Here is an 18,234-nt window from a genome sequence, read left to right as displayed (position 1 = left end):
GAATTGTCAACAGTGTTTACTTATGTGTCTAGTTTTATTCCTCAAATGCAATTGTCACTTTGATCAAGGTCCTTTTAGGGGAGACGGTGTAAATCTTTTGAGTATCTAGATGAGTATTTCAGATTTTTAAACCAAATAATGAGATTTAGACCCAGAGTGGAGGTGAGCTCTAGAATGTCCACCGTGGGCACTTGTACATGGCACAGCCACATCCCTGTGTGATGGAGACGTGTATGGAGACTTGTGATTAGGCAAGACAGACGTTAATCTCCTTATCTGACATCATTCTTCAGACTTTAAGATTCCTATAGCCAGCTTATAGATGGGGGGAGTTTCTGGTTCCAGTTTCTCCAGCTGCTAATTGGTAGAAGACCTGAATTCTCCCTGCTTCTCCCAAGGTCAAAGTAATGTCTTCAAGTTCAAAGGGTTGAGTAGGCACCTCTACACACACTCTCTCTGTCTTATCTCTCTGCCTGTTTCTGTCTGTCTGTCTGTCTGTCTGTCTGTCTCTCTCTCTCTCTCTCTCTCTCTCTCTCTCTCACAGACACACACAAGAGAGAAAGAGAGAGACAGAGAGAGAAAGAGAGAGACAGAGAGAGAGAGAGAGAGAGAGAGAGAGAGAGAGAGAGAGAGAGAGAGAGAGAGAGAGAGAGAGAGAGAGAGAGAGAGAGAGACAGAGAGAGAGAGACAGAGAGAGAGAGACAGAGAGAGAGAGACAGAAAGTTGTGGAGAAAGTAGCATTCTTTCCTTAGAAGACACAAGTGGGGACCCCAGGATCTCTGAGCATTACCGGTGGAGCTACACGGGATGAGCTGGTTTTGGCCTGGGTTTTGGATGATAATACAGGGAGGTTAGAGATAGATCGTGCTAGAGGAGCTCAAAGTTTCAACCAGACTGGAGGATAAGCTTTCCATGACCTGTGGCACAGAATAGTGACTCTTATTAATAAGGCCTTAGGCATTTCAAAATTGCAGAAAGAGTAGGTTTTCTGTTTCCTCACTGTAAGAAAAAAATGACAATTACACGATACAATGGTTTTATTAATTAGCTTGAATCATTTCATAATGCAAACATGTATCAGAACATAACACTGTACTTGAGAAATACAGACAATTATTACTTGTCAATTAGAAATGTTTGTTAAGCCCACCTCCTGTAAATGTCTCCAACAATAAAAACATTTTTTAAAGAAAAAAAAAAAACCTGAGACAAGGTCTTACTGTGTAGCCCAGACTCACCACCCACCTCTTGACTACTTCTCAAATGCTGGGGTTACGGGTATGAACCATGATGCCCAGATATTTGGGAAGAGCCTGAAACATTTGTCTTCTGGATCCCAACTTCTCAGGGGATAGGTGTGGGTGACGGGGGTGAAGACTCGAAGGAGTGGTAGATACTTCATCTTGTTTTTATCCTCAATTTCTTTTTATGCTAAAGGGATGAAGACAATATGAGGGCTTTGTTTGTTTGGGGATTAGTGGTAGTTGGCGTCTATAAAAAAGTCTGTAAAGATGAAAGAGTTTCTGTGAACATGAAATAAATGAGCTTGGGTCATGGTGCAGAGTAGAACATTTTCCAAATTGCAGAAACCTTAGCATTAAAAATGGAGCATGTGCAGTCAAACATTGAGTGTTCTGTATTTTTTGGTTCCATTTATCTGTATCGAGTTACCCACGGGTATGCGAGACATTTCCTGGTCTATTGTTTTATTATACCTGGCAGTGTTTCAAAGGCAACGCACGAGGGCAGCTGCTATTATTGATTGAAATAAAAATTTGCACCACTCTCTCTAACTCGATGTTGACTGTGTGCGTTTAATCACCCTCAGCTCCCAGAGGACAAACGTGTTTATCTCTTTGGTGACAAATAAGCTAAGGAAGACCATATATTTTTGGTCTCCAATTCCATTATTACTAAATAAAGAAGATTCTCCTTTGACTTTCAGAGCAATGAAACTCCAGTTGTATGACTAAATTGTAAAGCATTTGAAGGTCAATGAATCCAAGGCAATACAGAATTATATTTGTGTGTGTGTGTGTGTGTGTGTGTGTGTGTGTGTGTGTGTGTGTGTGCGCGCGCGCACGCGCGCGCATGCACCTGGGAGCATGTGCTGGTACTCTTATATGTTTGTTGGATGTCTGAGGACAAGTCCCAGGAGTCACTTCTACCATGTGGATTGTTGAAATCAAACTCAAGTCATTGAAACTGGAGAGATGGCACAAGGACTAAGCAGACTGGCTGTTCTTCTGGGGGACTCAGGCTCAGTTCCCAGCACCCACCTGGTAGTTCACAACTGTTACTCGGTAACTCCAGTTTCAAGGTGATGTGATGAATCCTATCGCTTTCATGGGCATCAGGCGTACACATACAGTCTTACAGAGAAAACACTCAGATGTAAAAATTAATAAATCTAAAAACAAAAACAAACAAAAAGCCATCATGTCTTGGTGACGAATACCTTGCTCTAGTAAGCTATCTCATTGGCTCCAGAATTGTATGGTTTGTTGTGGAGAGCCACAGATAGCAGCGCCCCCTGCTGCTTCCCCTGCGCAGTGCGCCCCTTTTTGCGCATGCGCAGTGAGCAAGCCCCTTATGTGCATGCCTGAAGGCATGGCGTGAGGTGACGTGATTTGAACAAGGCATAGCGTGAGGTGGCGTGATCTGAACAAGGCATAGCATGAGGTGGCGTGACCCGAACGCACCAACCAAGAGCGACAACGTGGCAGTCTCTGATAGGACCAGGCACACTATAAAGGTTCTGTGGGAGCTTTTCCCGGGGTCACTTCCGGTAGTCCAGGATCCTGAATAAACTGCGGCAAGAAGAGTTCCCGGTGTTGGTGTCTTTCCTTTTGGTCGGGGGTGGCATCGACAGTTTGTGCATTCAAAAATATTGGATACAGTTTAAAATTGGTGGCAACATTAAGAAGGTTACTGTGAGCTGTGTGATGGCGGCACATGAAAGGCAGAGGCAGTAAGATCTCTGAGTTTGAGGCTAGCCTGATCTACAGAACAAGTTTCAGGATAGCCAAGGCTACAAAAATGTCCTTGTTTCTACCACAGACAGAATTTTGCCTAAAAATGGGTAAGCTTGAATGCAGGCAGAGTCGAAGACCAAATTCTGCCAAGACAGGGTAAGCAAGTCCTCAATAGTTCCTGCCTCACAAATATGTCTGTCAGATATATTGGGCCAGAAGGCTGAAGGTGATGCTCCATTGTTACAGAGAGTTTTGGGTGACTGTTCAAGCAGCAAACTGTCTCTGTCAATTATTTTCATTTTGGAAGCTGCTAACCTACACGTCTGGTTTACTCAGGTAATTTAGTTTTATTCCTTCTCAAGTCTATGATGGGGTTGAAGACGGAGGTGGTTTAGTCTTACAATTAAACTTAGTAGTTTAGGGGTTAAGATGTTTTTAGGTCTAGATAGTTGTTTTAAGCTGTTAAACAGAGATGTTTAGTAGAGATGACATATGATATATACTGATTTTCATTCAGAATTTTAGACTCGCCAAGATAGGAAAGATGTTTTCTTCAAGTTTCCCAAATACAAATAACCAAATCACTAAGAATGTAACATTTATATAACTCCTGATTGTGTCATGGTTCTTCCTGCTGTATGTAGTTTGCTTTATTTATGTGTAACGATATAAATATATATGCAAAAAAGAACTATAATAAAAAATTGCAAAAAACATTGCTAACACCTCGCAAATATACAGGCAAAAAACCTTCATACATGTAAAATAAAATATAATAAAAATTACAGTTCCTGCTAAAGAAAAGAAAAAGAAAAAGAGAAACTAAAACCAAAGAACAATAAAAAAGAGTGCTGTGGAATATAAGAACTTATTTCTTAAGTTTAGCTTTCTGCTCTCATGGTCTATGTTATAAAAGGAATGATTTATGGCTTAGAAGATGATACAGTAGCTATGAGCTATGTAATGTCTATAGTATTTAATGTACGCCATAATTTAAAACATGTGTTGAATATAGTACACACTAAAAGCATAATTAATACATTTAAATATCATCTGGATTTGAGGCTTAAATGTTAGCCATTGATGCTAAGGATCAGTTAGCGTTGACTGAACTCAACTATTCAAACTGCTTCAAATAATGTGTTTTTTACTTCTTCAAGAATTTTATATGATGTGTTTTGATCATATTTCCTCCACTCAGCTTCTCCCCGATCTACCCTCTCCACTCTCAACTCCCTAGTCACCCAATTTCAATTTTTCCCTCTTTTTTAAAAAAAGATTTCTTTATATATTATTATGTATACAGTAGCTCTGCTTGCATATACACCTGCATGCTAGGAGAGGATGTTAGATCACATTATAGATGTTGTGAGCCACCATGTGATTACTGGGAAGTGAACTCAGGACCTCTGGAAGAGCAAACAGTGCTCTTTACCTCTGAGCTATCTCTCCAGGTCCTCTTTTTTGTTTGTTTGTTTGTTAATATTCTTGAGTCTAATTTGCATTGCCCATTGCAGTGCTGTACTCTTGGGAGAGAGGCCTGCTCTGGAGTGTGATCTGGAGTCACAAAACAAAAGAAAACTTACTCTCTGAGAACTGTCAAGTGACAACAGCATCTCAGGTAGCGGAGGAGCCGTCTTTCCCTGTTAGCTGGGATATTTCTCTGGCTCCAGCTTGCACAGGTCTTGTCTATGCTATCACGGTTTTGACTTCATATGTGCAACTGCCCTGTTGTGTCTCAAACTGTTTCCTTGATGTCACCTACCACCTTTGACTCATAGACTTTTTCCATGCCGTTTTCTTCAGATTCCTGAATATTGAGGGGGAAAATGATGCACAGATGCCTTATTTTTTTTCTCTCTCTGCACGTTAACTAGTTGTGGGTTTGTGTTAATTGCCTTCTACTGCATGAGTAAAGGTTTTTCATAAAGGTTTATAGATACACTGATCTATGGGTAGAGCAATATGTCACTAGGAGTTTTTATTTTTTAAACACTGTGCATATTTAACAGAATAATAGTATTAGGTTAACAAAGTACAAATTTTCAAATAGGCAGGCTATTTTAATCTACTTGGAAAAATCGTTTGAGTTTGAGTCTCTGCCTAAGAAACATATTGAAGTTCCCAGTTGGGAAAACGATTGCTAATTCCTTTAATAAGTATGTGGCACCCTGAAGGGCTCTGCGAACTAATCAACGTATGAGAATGTTGGTGTGAAAACATTTGTGGAATGTCAAGGTGAGTGGGGACTAATCCCACTTCTAACTTATAATCATCTTGGAGGGGTTCAGTTGTGTGCCCTCCACACTGCACAATGGCTGCTTTAATGATAATGGTTGTAAGGATACTATTATGCTTGGTAACATTAAAGATAAAATGAAGGATGCTAATAGGGCTCCTTGTGGTACAAAGCGTGATAAATTATACAATATCCAAAACCGAAGGTTGGAAAGCATTTCTCTCAGTGTTCTTAAAGAACACTGCCGAAAAAGCACGAAAGGGGAAAACTACAACGTCGTCCCTCTGAGTTTTTAGAAAAATACCTGCAGATATTTAATCCTTTATCATCTTCACCAAACTGTTTATCTTGGTTTTTATTTTTCTTATTAAAATTATTTTTTTCATACAGTAGATTTTGATTGTTTTCCCCTCCCCCAACCCCTTCTGGATTTTTTCCCACTTCCCTACCCACCCACTCAACTCTATGCTGTCTCTCTCTCAACAAACAAATAAACAAAACTGAAAATTAAAACAATCAATAAAACAGTAAAAAAAAAAACCCGAAAAAAAGTAACCACACGTATCTATGGAGTTCATTTAGTGCTGGCTAACTACTCCTAGGCATGGGGTCTGCCCTGGAGTGCAGTTGATACAACCAGTGACAATCCATTGGAGAAAACTGATTTTCTCTTTTCCAGTAGTTATTAATTGCAGATAGCTTCTGGATTAAGGGAGAGCTGCCACATCTATTTCCTCATCTCAGTCCTGGAACCCCATCTGGCTTGTGATTTTTTTTTCTCCAGTAAGAGTTTTGCAGATTTGAAAATTCTCACCCAACCTGTGAATTTTTACTATGTTGGATTTTATCAAATGCTCTCTCTGCATCTGTTGGTAATGCCATATTTTCCTTAGTGTGATTAACTGGATCTAATGATTTAAACAGGACATCAGTCCTTGCATTTTGGCAATAAGCTTGACTCAAGTATGATTTATTGTCTTTTATTCTGTGCACATATTTTTCTAGATTTGTTTTGTACTACGTTTTAAGGACTCTGGAAACTATGTTCAAGATGATACCTGGCTTATTTTTCTCTCTGTCAAATTTTTATTTCATTTTACTATCCTTAGAAAACAAGGTTTTTAAAAAAGTCTCTACCCTACTTCTCCTGACTTCTTTGCAATGTTTTCTCTTGCAGTTGCCTTTAGGTAGCTTGAATATAATCTGATTCTTTGTTGATTTATTTTGAGTTTTAGGTTTATTCTTGTTCTCCAGTCTTTTTGGTTCTGTAATGATGTCTGTAACTCCTCCTTTTTCTTAGCTGTTCCTTTTCTTCTGGTACCCCAGCCCTGCATATTTTGGAAAAATTCTTTCTTGATGTTGATCTCTTCTTAAACTGTAGTTCGTGACGTTTACGTTGCCTGCACTGCTCTTCTCTGTTATAACACTTACTTTACTTTGATTCTTTTCTTTTCTTCTTCTCTTTTTAGAGTTTTCATCTCTCTGCTCACATGACCTGTATGTTTGTGCATACTAATCACTTTCTTCAACCATAGCCTTTAACATATGTATCACATAGTTCCGTTATCTGTGCTGTAGATGAATTTTTTCCGTTCTTCTTCTTTTTTTAAGATAATTATTTTGTCTTTCCAGACTTCTTTCTCTTGGTTCTGTGCATGGCTGTGTAACGTTTTTTTGCTGAAAGCTGTCAAGGTTGTGTTCACGACCAGGTCATTAGTGTGAGAGCTGATTTTTACCCTGCTGAGAATTCAGGTACATTTAGTGTTTGCGCAAAGTGTCCCTAGGTGCCAAACACTTAGCCTCAAACTCAGTGCATTTGTTTCTGTCTCACATTTTGACTTTGGGATGCTCCCCAGAGATGACCGCTTGGTATTCACTATATTGTAGTAGGGTCTGGATGACAGCATGGATGGGAGGGGTTGTGTTGTATACCATTCCAACTAAATCTCATTGCTTTGAATGCTTTTGTCTCCTAAGTGTAACCTTCATCAGGGTTTTTCTAGTCCTCCACTCTCCCTTTCAGTCTGTTTGATGGAAGCCCTGTTTCTGGTGATTCCTTTCCTATGGATGGCACCAGAAGGCTTGGGAGGCTGGGGAACTGAAGCGTCTCTAGCTGGAACTTTCTCTGGAAAAGCATTCGGCCAAGGGCATTGGCTTTTGTTACAGAGGATTTAGTGATTACTGCCTCTTTCCCCTGCCAGACCAAACTCTCAGAGACTCCGATACAAAGTCTGAAAGGGGTTTTGGATTGCGAAGGGCTCAGAAATGTGACGCTCAGGAAGTTTCGCTCATCGGATAATAGCTATTTACTGTCTAGCATCCATAAGAGATTTTCACGAGCATCAATAGTGGTGCAGGGTAGCAGCAATTTTGATTCCACATAGACATATCTCCGTCTTTGGGTGAACTCATCTCTTTCACGGTGGGGTTTTTTTTCATGTGAATCAGTCAGAGTGAGGGACTTCCACAAATTGTCAATAGACACTTAATTTTTTTGTGGTCACAGAGATGGTTAAGGTGTGCCTTAGGTCAAGGCATTGGGTGGTTTGGTTCTTGGTTGGGCTTTGTGATAATTAATCATTATTTATCATCTTGCCTGGATTTGGAACCAGCTAAGAGACACACCTGTGGGTTTGTGAAGAAGGAAAGAGACATGAATGGCTGGTACCATCCCTGAATAAAAGCAGGGTTGAATTGAAGAAACACAGATTGAATAAAAACATGGAATAAAAGGAGAACATGAGCCGAACGCCAACACTCATCTCTCCTTCTTGTCCATGACTGCAATGTGATCCTCCATCCCATGCTTCTGCTGTGTGTGTGTGTGTGTGTGTGTGTGTGCATGCTCATGTGTATATGCCTGTGTCTGTGGGTTTTCAGGACAGTAAATTTTCCTGTGAGAACAGTCTTTGGTGGCATTGATTGTTTTCTCGTCTGTGTAAAATATTATATGAGAAGAATACTATATGAGAAGAACTGACCAGGTAGTTAGAGCTCTGCAGGCCGTCTTTCTGTTCCCTTCTGCTGGCAGCAAGAGGCACCACACCCATCTCACTGAGTACTTTGCTACAGTTGCAATTGATAAAATGAAAATAGTACTTTTTTAGTTTTAAAAAACTATTGTTTAAAGTTTTTTTTCTATATGATATGCTTTGATCGTATTCTTCTCCTCCCCCCCAATCCTCCCAGATCTTCCTTACCTCGCTACCCATCCAACACCCAAACTGTTGTCTGTCTTTCTCTCCAAGCAATCAGGCAAACAAACAAACAACCCAGCAATCAAAACATTGCTCTTGATCCTAGGGTTTACCCATTTCTGTCTCCCTGTAGCTAAATACAACATCTCCAGAGGCCCAAAGTGTATTCTTTTCCTTCAAGGATCTAGAACTAAAAATTTACATATAATCTAGTGAAGTAAAAATACCAATTCTGGGTCCAGGTGTGGGGGTGCACGCCTTTAATCCCAGCACTCAGGAGGCAGAGGCAGATTGCTGTGAGTTCGAGATCAGCCTGGCCTACAAAGTGAGTCCAGGACAACCAAGGCTACACAGAGAAAGCCTGTCACCAAAAACAAAACCAAACCATCTCTGCTTCTATTTCTCTTCCTCAGGAATTCTTTACTCACATATGAAAAGAAAGGGCCTCAGATATTGATGATGATAATAATAATAATAATAGTTGTTATTGTTATTATTTTAATTTTCTTCTATAATATTATGAATATTTATTTTTTATATGTTTTAGATTAAGCTCTGTTTTTGTTTTTGTGCTTATTTGTTCTTATTCTGGGGTTTGTGGAGAATTTGCTGGTCTATCACTGTAATAATAAAAATATCACATCTTTTTAGATACCTAGACTACCATCACTATTTGCCCCCACAAAAAAAAAAGAACCCCAAAGAAGTTAAATTAATGTTGAGAACTAGTCAGCTCAATCTTTTGTAACTGTGTTTATAATGTCTTCTTTGACAACTGTTTGCAAGTTTTTCATATCTGGATTTATGTTGGCAAATTCCTCACTTTTCAGTAGCTTTTACTTTTTCTTTGATTTTCTTTTGCACTTTCCAACATTAAAGGACCTCTTGGGAGACACATTTAGTCAAGATTTACAACTGACATCAAATAAAGAAGAGGTTTTATTTGGCAGCTTGTGGCTAGGATTTAACCAGTATCTCTGTGCTAACCAACAATGGTAAAATAAGTTGCATTTGGAAACAGGTTGCACGTAGGGCACATGTAGGTCACTGGAATTCTCATAATAAAAGAGATCAATAATGACAAAAGGATTCTCATGTTTGCCTGTCTGTTTGTTGTGTTGAATTTCTAATGCTGCTACTGTTTATTTTGGCTTGAGCTGGATCAATTTATATGCAGTCTGAGTCTACTACGTAACTATGTATAACTGGTCTCCCGTTTCTGATTTATGACAGTGACGTTTCACAGCTCCTTATGAATTGCCACAGGCAGTAGTTTCTCAAACATCTTGGCTTTTACACATGACTTGTTCAATTAATATTTGAAAAAGAAATTAGTGCTGCTGTACCTCACCATAAACTTTAGAAGGACTTAGGAAATTCTTTAAAATCATGTGAAAAATTTTAAATTAATTAATTCATGAATTATCTAGGCTGCATATGTTTTTCCCAGTACTGATGATCAAACCCAAGGCTTGGTGCATGCTAGGCAAGCAGTGTACCCCTAGAACATATGCCTGTCATGGTTTGAACAAACCTCTAAGTTGTCTATGAACTTCTGGTGGTGGTGTATGGAAGTCATCCAGTCAAACAGAAAAGAAAGTACACTTAAGCTTTTCAATTTTTATCATATAAACCTTAATTTTACCTCTAGATATTTCACATATTCCATGACACCATGGCTTAGCATCTTACATTCTATATCTATGGGGGACTTCTGTTTATATGCCAGAGTCTTATGAGAAGGGTCTTTTACTTGTAGTCTTCTCTGGTAAATTAGAGAAAACATAAAGCTTAATAGAATCTCATTCTGTTTTCTGAAAGTCAGTGAGTAGAGCTGAGTCCCAGCTTGGCCACAATCTAAGTGGCATTATTCTCAGATGTATGAAATATTTTTAAATGTGAACTATGAGAAAGAGGGAAACACTTTAGAAAATGTACCACACTTCCTCCAGCGTAGGTGTTTTGTGTCTGTGTTCTGCTGGAGTGCAGCCTTTTGATGACTTTGCTAAATTACGAGCTTTGCAGTCGGAGCAGCCTGGAATTAAATTCTTACTTAGCCGCTTTCTAGCCATGTGACTTTCAATCCACAACCTCTGTAATTTTCATTTTCCTCAGTTGTAAAGTGGGTACAAAAATAACTACCTCACAGGGCTGTCACCGGCATTAAAGCTGCACAAAATGCTTCAGCTGTGTTCTACCCTGAGTGACAAATTTTCATGCTGAAGATGTTTAAATTGATAACCTGGAACACATTTGCTCTGTCCTGTAGTCTGGATGCTCACCTTCTCCTAGCTTTGCATGTTAAAATACCAGTCTTTGAGGCAGTGGCCGTCAGGACATGTTGGGAAGTGATAAGGTTCAGGGTGTTCATGCCAATGGGATTAGTGCTTTGATCAAAGAGGCTCATGGGAGCTATGGGAGGTGCATTGTCCTTTTCTATCATGTGAGGATTTAGAAGAAAGGCTGGATCCTATTAATCAGGGACTGGTCCTCACCAGACATCCAATCTTCCAGTCTTGATCTTGGACTTTTTAGGCCTTAGAACTAGAATTGTTGGAAATAGACTTTAACAACAATTCTTTGACAGTTTCATATACATAGTGAATTTTAGTAATTTTCACCCTCGTTCACTCTTCCTATCCCTTTTCCTCTTCCCCTAAAACATTTCTTCAGTCCTTATTTCATGTCTTCTTCCCCTGGGTATAAACCACTGAGTGTAGAGTTGCTCTCATGAGCCTGCATGGTTTAGTTACTGGAGCATGGGCACCTTGTCAGTGGCTACAACACTAAAGAAAATTACAGCCGTTCTGCTAGCAACTATTAATTACTAATAGTCCCTCAGGGCATCATGGGAAACTCCTATCACATCCATGATGAACTCTTGATTGGCAGGACCCAATCTTGTATACCTGTTGTTCAGTTAAACAGAGGTGCAATTGAGTTCAAGAATAAGTATGCTGTATCAAGAGGATTTATCATTTTTGTTGTTATTGTTATTTTTGCTGTGTATCCCTCTATCCTCGGTCTCATACACTCTTTCTGTTTTTTATTTCAAAACCTCCCCTAAATCCATTTAAGGCCAATCTCTTCAGCATTGTGCATTATGGGCATTTTAAATATATATTTTATTAATTTATTCATATTACATCTCAGTTGTGCATTATGGGCATTTTGACCAGTTGTTGGTTTCTGCATTAACTGATGACCACTGTAATGGGAAACTTCTCTGGTGAAGGCTGAGCACAACATTAATCTAGGGATATAAACATGAGCATTTAGAAGACAGTTTGAAGTCATGACCATTTGGGGAAAAAAGAGAAAGAAAGGAAGGAAGGAAGAGAGAAAAAATAGTATAGTATTAAGTTCTCACATGGTACCTCTGACTTAGGAACTGCATATGAATTCTCATCTCTGGCGCAGGTTAGGGGTCCAACACAAAGCAACAAAACAAATTAACAAACAAAACAAAACAAAAAAACAGACTTGGTTTGATTATTCAGTTTATACTAGATTGTAAGTACAGTCAGGTGCAATAAAGTCATTATTTATTATTATCCTTCTTAATCATAGATTCTTTTTATTTCCTGAACTCTTGTAAAATCAAATAGTGAGGAGAGGGGGAAGATAAGGACTCCCTCCATCACCCCCCCCACACACACACACTAGGAAGAAGGGTGGGAGACCGCAGGCTCAGACTCAGCTTTGAGGAAACACTAGCAGCTTTTCCTGTCGCTGTGACCAAACTACTGACAAGAGGCCACTCAAGAGCGGAGGTTTGGTTTGGCTTAGGGTTTGAGGGGCTATGGCAGTCTTCAAGGGAAGCCAGGGCTTCAGGCAGTTCTGAGGCAGAGGGAGAGGGTGACAGCTGCTTCCTCACATCTCAGCTGATGTGTGTGTGTGTGTGTGTGTGTGTGTGTGTGTGTGAGAGAGAGAGAGAGAGAGAGAGAGGGTGGGGGTGGGGGTGGGGAGGGCTTGAAGCAGAATTGTGCTGTAGAATTGAAGGTCCACACACCTCCAAATACCCACTCACTTCCTCAGGCGTGTCCCTTTCTCTGAACCCCTTTACTGTATGGAGCATTGGAGCTGGAGAATATGTGTTCAAATGTGTGAGCCTGTGGAAGATGCTTCATTCACATCCTGAAATGGAAACTCCAGACCCCTCTCACCGCCCTAACCTGTGAGGTGGGAAAACCAACTTCCTGAATTTCTTAAGTATACTTAATGAACTCTGATTCTTTAAACCAAACTGTTTAAAGGAAGGGATACATCTGTTGATGTTTTCTTGTTCTTTCTTTCTTTCTTTCTTTCTTTCTTTCTTTCTTTCTTTTGCTATATGCTATAAACAAAAAGGAAAAAGAGAGAACAGGGGCCATTTGAGCCCCTGTATTTTCTTGCTGGCACTGAATCTCAGTACTTCCAGGCTGAGGCAGGAGGATGCTGAGTTTGAAGCCGTCCTTGGCTACGTAGTAAGTCCTTGTCCTTCCTAAAGAACAAAACAAAACCAACAAAGAAATCTGTGTGCTTCTGTGTGAATTTTGATGGTATGTTAAAAACTGTTTTTTGAAGAGTGTCTTCTAGGCAAAGTGGATGCATTTAAAAACTGACAGTAGGCCTTGAAATCTTCATTTATAAGGTAACGCAGGATCAATCCTGCACCCCACAGACCTTCTGAAAACTTTCTCTGTAAGCATTGAGTCAAAAATGGAATCTTGGTTATTTGGGGATTAAAAAAGAGGTAAACAGGTTGGGCAACAGAAAGCCGGTGCCACCATTCTGTTTTTGATGAGGAAAATAGTAAAGTTAAATTTTTCCAAATGACTTTGCAGTGGAAGGATTCTTTTAAGTTTCCCGAGTCTTCCTAAATGATGCTTCTGCCAGCCACACCACTGTCTGTACTTCCTATAGTGGAGTCCTATTTTAAAAAAATTACTATAAAAAAGAACGACAGCTTATTTAAAACTCCTACGTTCCACTATCTTCAATCTCACAATTTTGTAAGAGAGAACTCCTAAAATGTTTACTGTGCCAGGGAAGACATTTGTATCACTTATGCAAATTATATGTATTTTATATTTGCACTTTATGTTCAAAATTTAAATAGCTTATAATTCAATCAGGTAAAAAAGCCAAACATTGCTGTCCATATACATTCCCGTAGCATTTACCCATCTGTTATCAATGTTGATGTGAGAGTCTTTTTCTCCCAATCCCTTAAGCTGATGCCTATCTAAATGTGTGAAATTCTATTAATTTTGGGAAAAGATGTGATATCTTTTGGAAGGTCATCTAATTAGTCTTCCACCTGTTCTTTTGGCAAGGGATTATAATTACAGATTGCATTAGTCTGCCAGTGGCACCCAGGAAATAAAATCAAAGGCATGAGATGAGCTGATAGGTAGTGTCCCTTTAGAATCCAGTGTCTGGAGACTAGGGTCTCAGCCATGGTTTCACATTAGCTTGATGTGGAGAGCTGGTTAAAATGCATGCACACTCATGCCTGTGTGCACACCAGTGTGTATGCTTTTGTGCCTAGGGTCGGCATAACACATGAATATACAGGCATGCATACACATACAGAAGTCTAGGGTCTTCATGACACATTCATATAAATGTGTTCACATGAATGCCTGAGGTCATCATAAGAGATGCGTATACATGAGTTCACATGCACACAAACACACATACAACACACCAATGCCTAGGGTCTGTGTGACACATGCATAGATGCACACACACTCATGCAAACATACACACCAATGCCTGGGGTCTGTGTGGTACATGCATAGACACACACACACACACACACACACACACACACACACACACACACACACACACCAATGCCTGGGGTCTGTGCACTAAAAGTTTTAACATGTATTTCAAGTTGGGAAATAGTGCCCTGACTCTACCATCCTAAATGAAAAATTAGACTAGATGGATCTCCAATTTTCAGGCAGGTGCTCATGATCGCCTCAGAAATGGCAATTGCTGTAGCGCAGAGCTAAGCAGACATGGGGGGTTTTGCTAGTGTGATAATCTTTCTTACCTAATCTTCAGGAGATATTTTGACCAGTGAAACAGGAAATAGGGTGGAACTTCGGAAAGGGGCTGATTTCTGACCCAGCAGTCACCCGTGATCTGGTTCCACTGGGTCGGCAAGCGACACTCGTTCCCCTAAGGTGGAGCCGCCACCATGGCCAAGTACCTGGCCTAGATTGTTGTGCTGGTGAACGGGTGGTGGGAAGAGCCTTTGTCCAGGTCCTGAGGCAGGAGTTTGCAGCAAGCCAGGCAGCCTCGCGCTGTGTGCTGGTTTGCAGCTGCATCCAATCTCTCTGGCCTCAGCCTCCAGGAAGCCCAGCAGATCCTCAGCATCTCCAAGCTGATCTCTGAGGAGGTCCAGAAGAATTGTGAACACCTGTGTAAGGTGAATGACGACTTTCTACCTGCAGTCAAAGGTTGTCCATGCAAAAGAATGCATAAAAGAATACAAGACCATTAAGACAGAGAGAAAGGGCAGGTGCCCAAAATGTGACTGCTGGGCTCTCCCCGCCCCACCCATTGCCTCATAACTTATAACCTGGTAGTAAATGCCTTTTCCATGTTTCGCTAGTGCATATAAAAGGGGGCCCTTGATGATCGGAGTTCAAGGACCTTTGGGGTTAAACAGTGTTCTCTTACTTACGTCCTGGGAAGTAGCAGCAGCCCACTCAGATGCTCTGCAGAGCCTTAACGATGACAAGGAAGGGAAGAACATTTCTGTGAGCAAGTACGTCTGAGACAAGCTGAGTCATTCCATGTCATCAAAGACACAGCACGTGGTGTTGTTAGGCTCCAAGAGGCCTGGCAATTGAGAAGCCCGCTGAACTCTGTTTAATTTTGTTTGTTTGTTTGTTTTTTTAATCCTTGTTCTCCTCAAACATAAATGGTCAAGGATCTTGCTGAGAGCCACCTTGAGCCAAGAAGGGATTTCAGTGTTGTAAGTGGAGGCTGGCTGAGGGCTGTGCTTTAGGGGAGCACTTCTGTTAGTAGGATAAGATAAATGAGCCTTAAAAACAGTGAACAGGGAGAAGACCACCCCTCCTGCAAATGATGAGAAACCCCAAAGGATGTAAAACAGGAAGATCGGATGTGGGTGGCCGCACACACACTACCTTAGACGCCAGAATCAAGAGCAAGTCGGTCTCAGGTGGAGGTGGTATGGACAGAAAAGACTTGACATGCCAACAGGAAGTGACACATGCCAACAGGAAGTGGCTGTACACAGTTGCCTGCTATGGAAAGGGATTAACAGGGGCCGAGTCTGGCCTTTTTAAGGTGATTCACTGGGCCTATACCCAAGTTGTTGTTTGTGTTACGTTTGTTGAAGACTTTGGGTTTTGTCTGAAGGCAATGGGATGAGGTACTGCACTCCTCCTGTCCAAATCTGATGAGTAGGGGAAATGTTGAGAGTGTGGGTGGTGAACGGAGGCAGGAAACAGGAGAACGGAAGGGCCAAGAAGAAGCTTTGACGACAGCGTCTGATGAGAGCGTGCTTTGTGGAACTGAGCAGTCATGGCAGAGCTGCTAAGGCACACCGTTATCAGTTGCTTTTCCCACAGTCGGGGCTATATATCCATCAATCAGTAGGTGGGAGCAAGGGGTTAGTGTTGGTTTACGGTTTGAGAGTCAACCACCATGGAGGGAAACCATCACAGCCGGAAGCAGAGACAGACAAACACCGCTGCCTGCTGCTCACCTTGCGCTCTCCGTTTCCCTCCATTTTTATTCCGCCGTGGATCCCAACCCGCTGGAGGTATCACCCACGTCCAGGATCACTCCTACTTTTTGGAAGGCAGAATACACAGTCAGGTGGACGCCAAGGGGGAAGAATTCCAGGTGCCAGCTTTCAGGTTTAATTTGCAGGAAGTAATGTATATCTCTGGGAATGCTTGTGGCAGGCCAGCCTGAAAATTGGGTGAGCGGGGTACTGATGAAACAGGAGGAAGTGAACTGATTGCTGAGGGAATCACTGGAAGTCGATTTTGAAACATGCAATGTTTTCCTTAATAATGTATTAGAAATTACTTTGCTAAATATTAGTACCAACCAGTAAAGCTGGAACCTGCTGCCTGTATCTTAGCATCCTAAGCCAGTCCCCTATTGATTGAGTAACATTAAGGAGACCTACCAGTATGAGTCTGCATATGAAATAGCATCATTCCTATGTCATTCCTATGTATGCAAATTGTGACAGTATCAAAAAAAATGTCAGAGGAGGAGGAAAAGGAAGAACCAGAGGAGAGAGGCGGAAACGAAATAAAGACGAAGTATAAATGCTGTAAACAGCTTCTGTGTCGTGCCCATGTCTTCACATGTGAAGTCCGATGATGGGGAAGATAAAATGGCTCTGGGCTGGAGGTTTGACTCAACACCTAAGAGCACTCGCTGCTCTTGTAGATGTCCCATGGTTCCCAGTATCCATAGGGAGCCTCACAATGGTAATTCCAGTTTCGGAGGATCTGGTGCCTTCTTCTGCCCTTCCCAGGCACCAGGCGTGTACATGGTTTGCATACATATCTGCACACACTCATACAAATAACATGAAAATAAAGAACTCTTTTAAAATGCTTTAAGTGGCTAGGGCATTGAGTTCTGTGTATGTTGGTGGGCAAGCAAGCTACATATCCTAATACTTTGGAAGGAACCAGCATAGGCTTACTCAGTGTCAGAGTTTTGCAGACGCCAGATTTTTTTTTTTTTGTTTGCACCTTTCTGACCTTTAATTTCCTCTTCTGCAATTTGACTGTGCTGGCTTAGCATCATTCCAAAGGTCTCTCTCGTTTCCCAGGGCCAGAGTCTGTAAGTCTCTAATCGTAGGTCTTTCCAAATTCTCATTGCTTCCAGCTTCCCTTTACAGCCCTGGACATGTTTGAGGCGGTGTGCTGATGAGGCTCAGCAGCTGTTACAGAGGGTGGGTCCTACTTGGGGGAGGCTTTTGTTTATGCTAACGAGGGAGCTGAGAAGTGCAGTAGCCGAAACCGGTGAGCAATTTCTTTGCTGAATCAGGTAATAGTTTTTCAATACTGAGAGATTATTTTCTCAGCTTCTCCATGCTGTTTGCGGTGCTTGCAGCCACTGGCACGCACGCTTTTACATTTAATCCATGTTTTGCCGAAGCAATTTTTATCGAGGGCATCGTAGTTGAAAGCTGGTTTAATGGGTGTGATGTAATTTAAAACTTCTCCTAATGCAAAGGGATGGAGGGACAAAACTGCTCATCTGATTTCCTTAAAGAAAGTGGCACTTTGTATAGGGAGCAAAGGAAAGGCTAGCTTCGCACCCAGACATTTGTCACAGGTGACACTGACACACTCCAGATACCCTGAGCTCCTTCTTTGCCTTTTCTTCCAGGGTTTTTCTGGAAATGCGAACGCAGACAGTGTTGTGTACTATAGACTGCAGCCTTCAATCAAAGCCAGATTTCTGCGCTTCATCCCTCTAGAATGGAACCCCAAGGGCAGAATTGGAATGAGGATCGAGGCGTTCGGGTGTGCATACCGTAAGTGTTTTGTTTGCCTGACACAGACACATTGAAATAGATATCAAAGGAGATTCTTGAAAAGCCAAACCCAAAGCACACACGGAAATCAACTTTGTAGGTATGAAGAAAAGACGTCAGACAGGCGCGACTTTTAGTGGAAGGCTCTTCAGCGACCACACGTGCTAATATTTACTGGAGCATTTAACTTTTACATTTTAATCCAGGAATGAGGCATGCGTGCTCTCTTTCCCCTCATCGTGTGTGTGTGTGTGTGTGTGTGTGTGTGTGTGTGTACCTTATTTT

At 41.2% G+C, this 18,234-nt stretch overlaps 1 protein-coding gene across 3 annotated transcripts in view; it reads left to right on the top strand.

The window, feature by feature from the left end:
• The window catches only part of CNTNAP4 (contactin associated protein family member 4), a 284,841-nt gene that overhangs the window by 132,506 nt on the left and 134,101 nt on the right, over nt 1-18,234 (top strand). For 2 of the 3 annotated variants that reach the window (XM_084757092.1, XM_084757091.1), the window contains exon 4: nt 17,802-17,949. In XM_084757092.1, coding sequence (XP_084613218.1) covers nt 17,802-17,949 — 148 coding nt within the window. Of the gene's footprint in view, nt 1-15,727; nt 15,811-17,801; nt 17,950-18,234 lie in introns of those variants that run through there. The other variant, XM_084757093.1, reaches the window with a different exon arrangement.

The sequence above is a fragment of the Acomys minous genome, assembly GCF_964271855.1.
Source record: "Acomys minous genome assembly, chromosome: 14".
NCBI lineage: Eukaryota > Metazoa > Chordata > Mammalia > Rodentia > Muridae > Acomys > Acomys minous.
The sequence above is the reverse complement of the archived record's forward strand: the minus strand, read 5'-3'. Positions and strand labels throughout refer to the sequence as shown.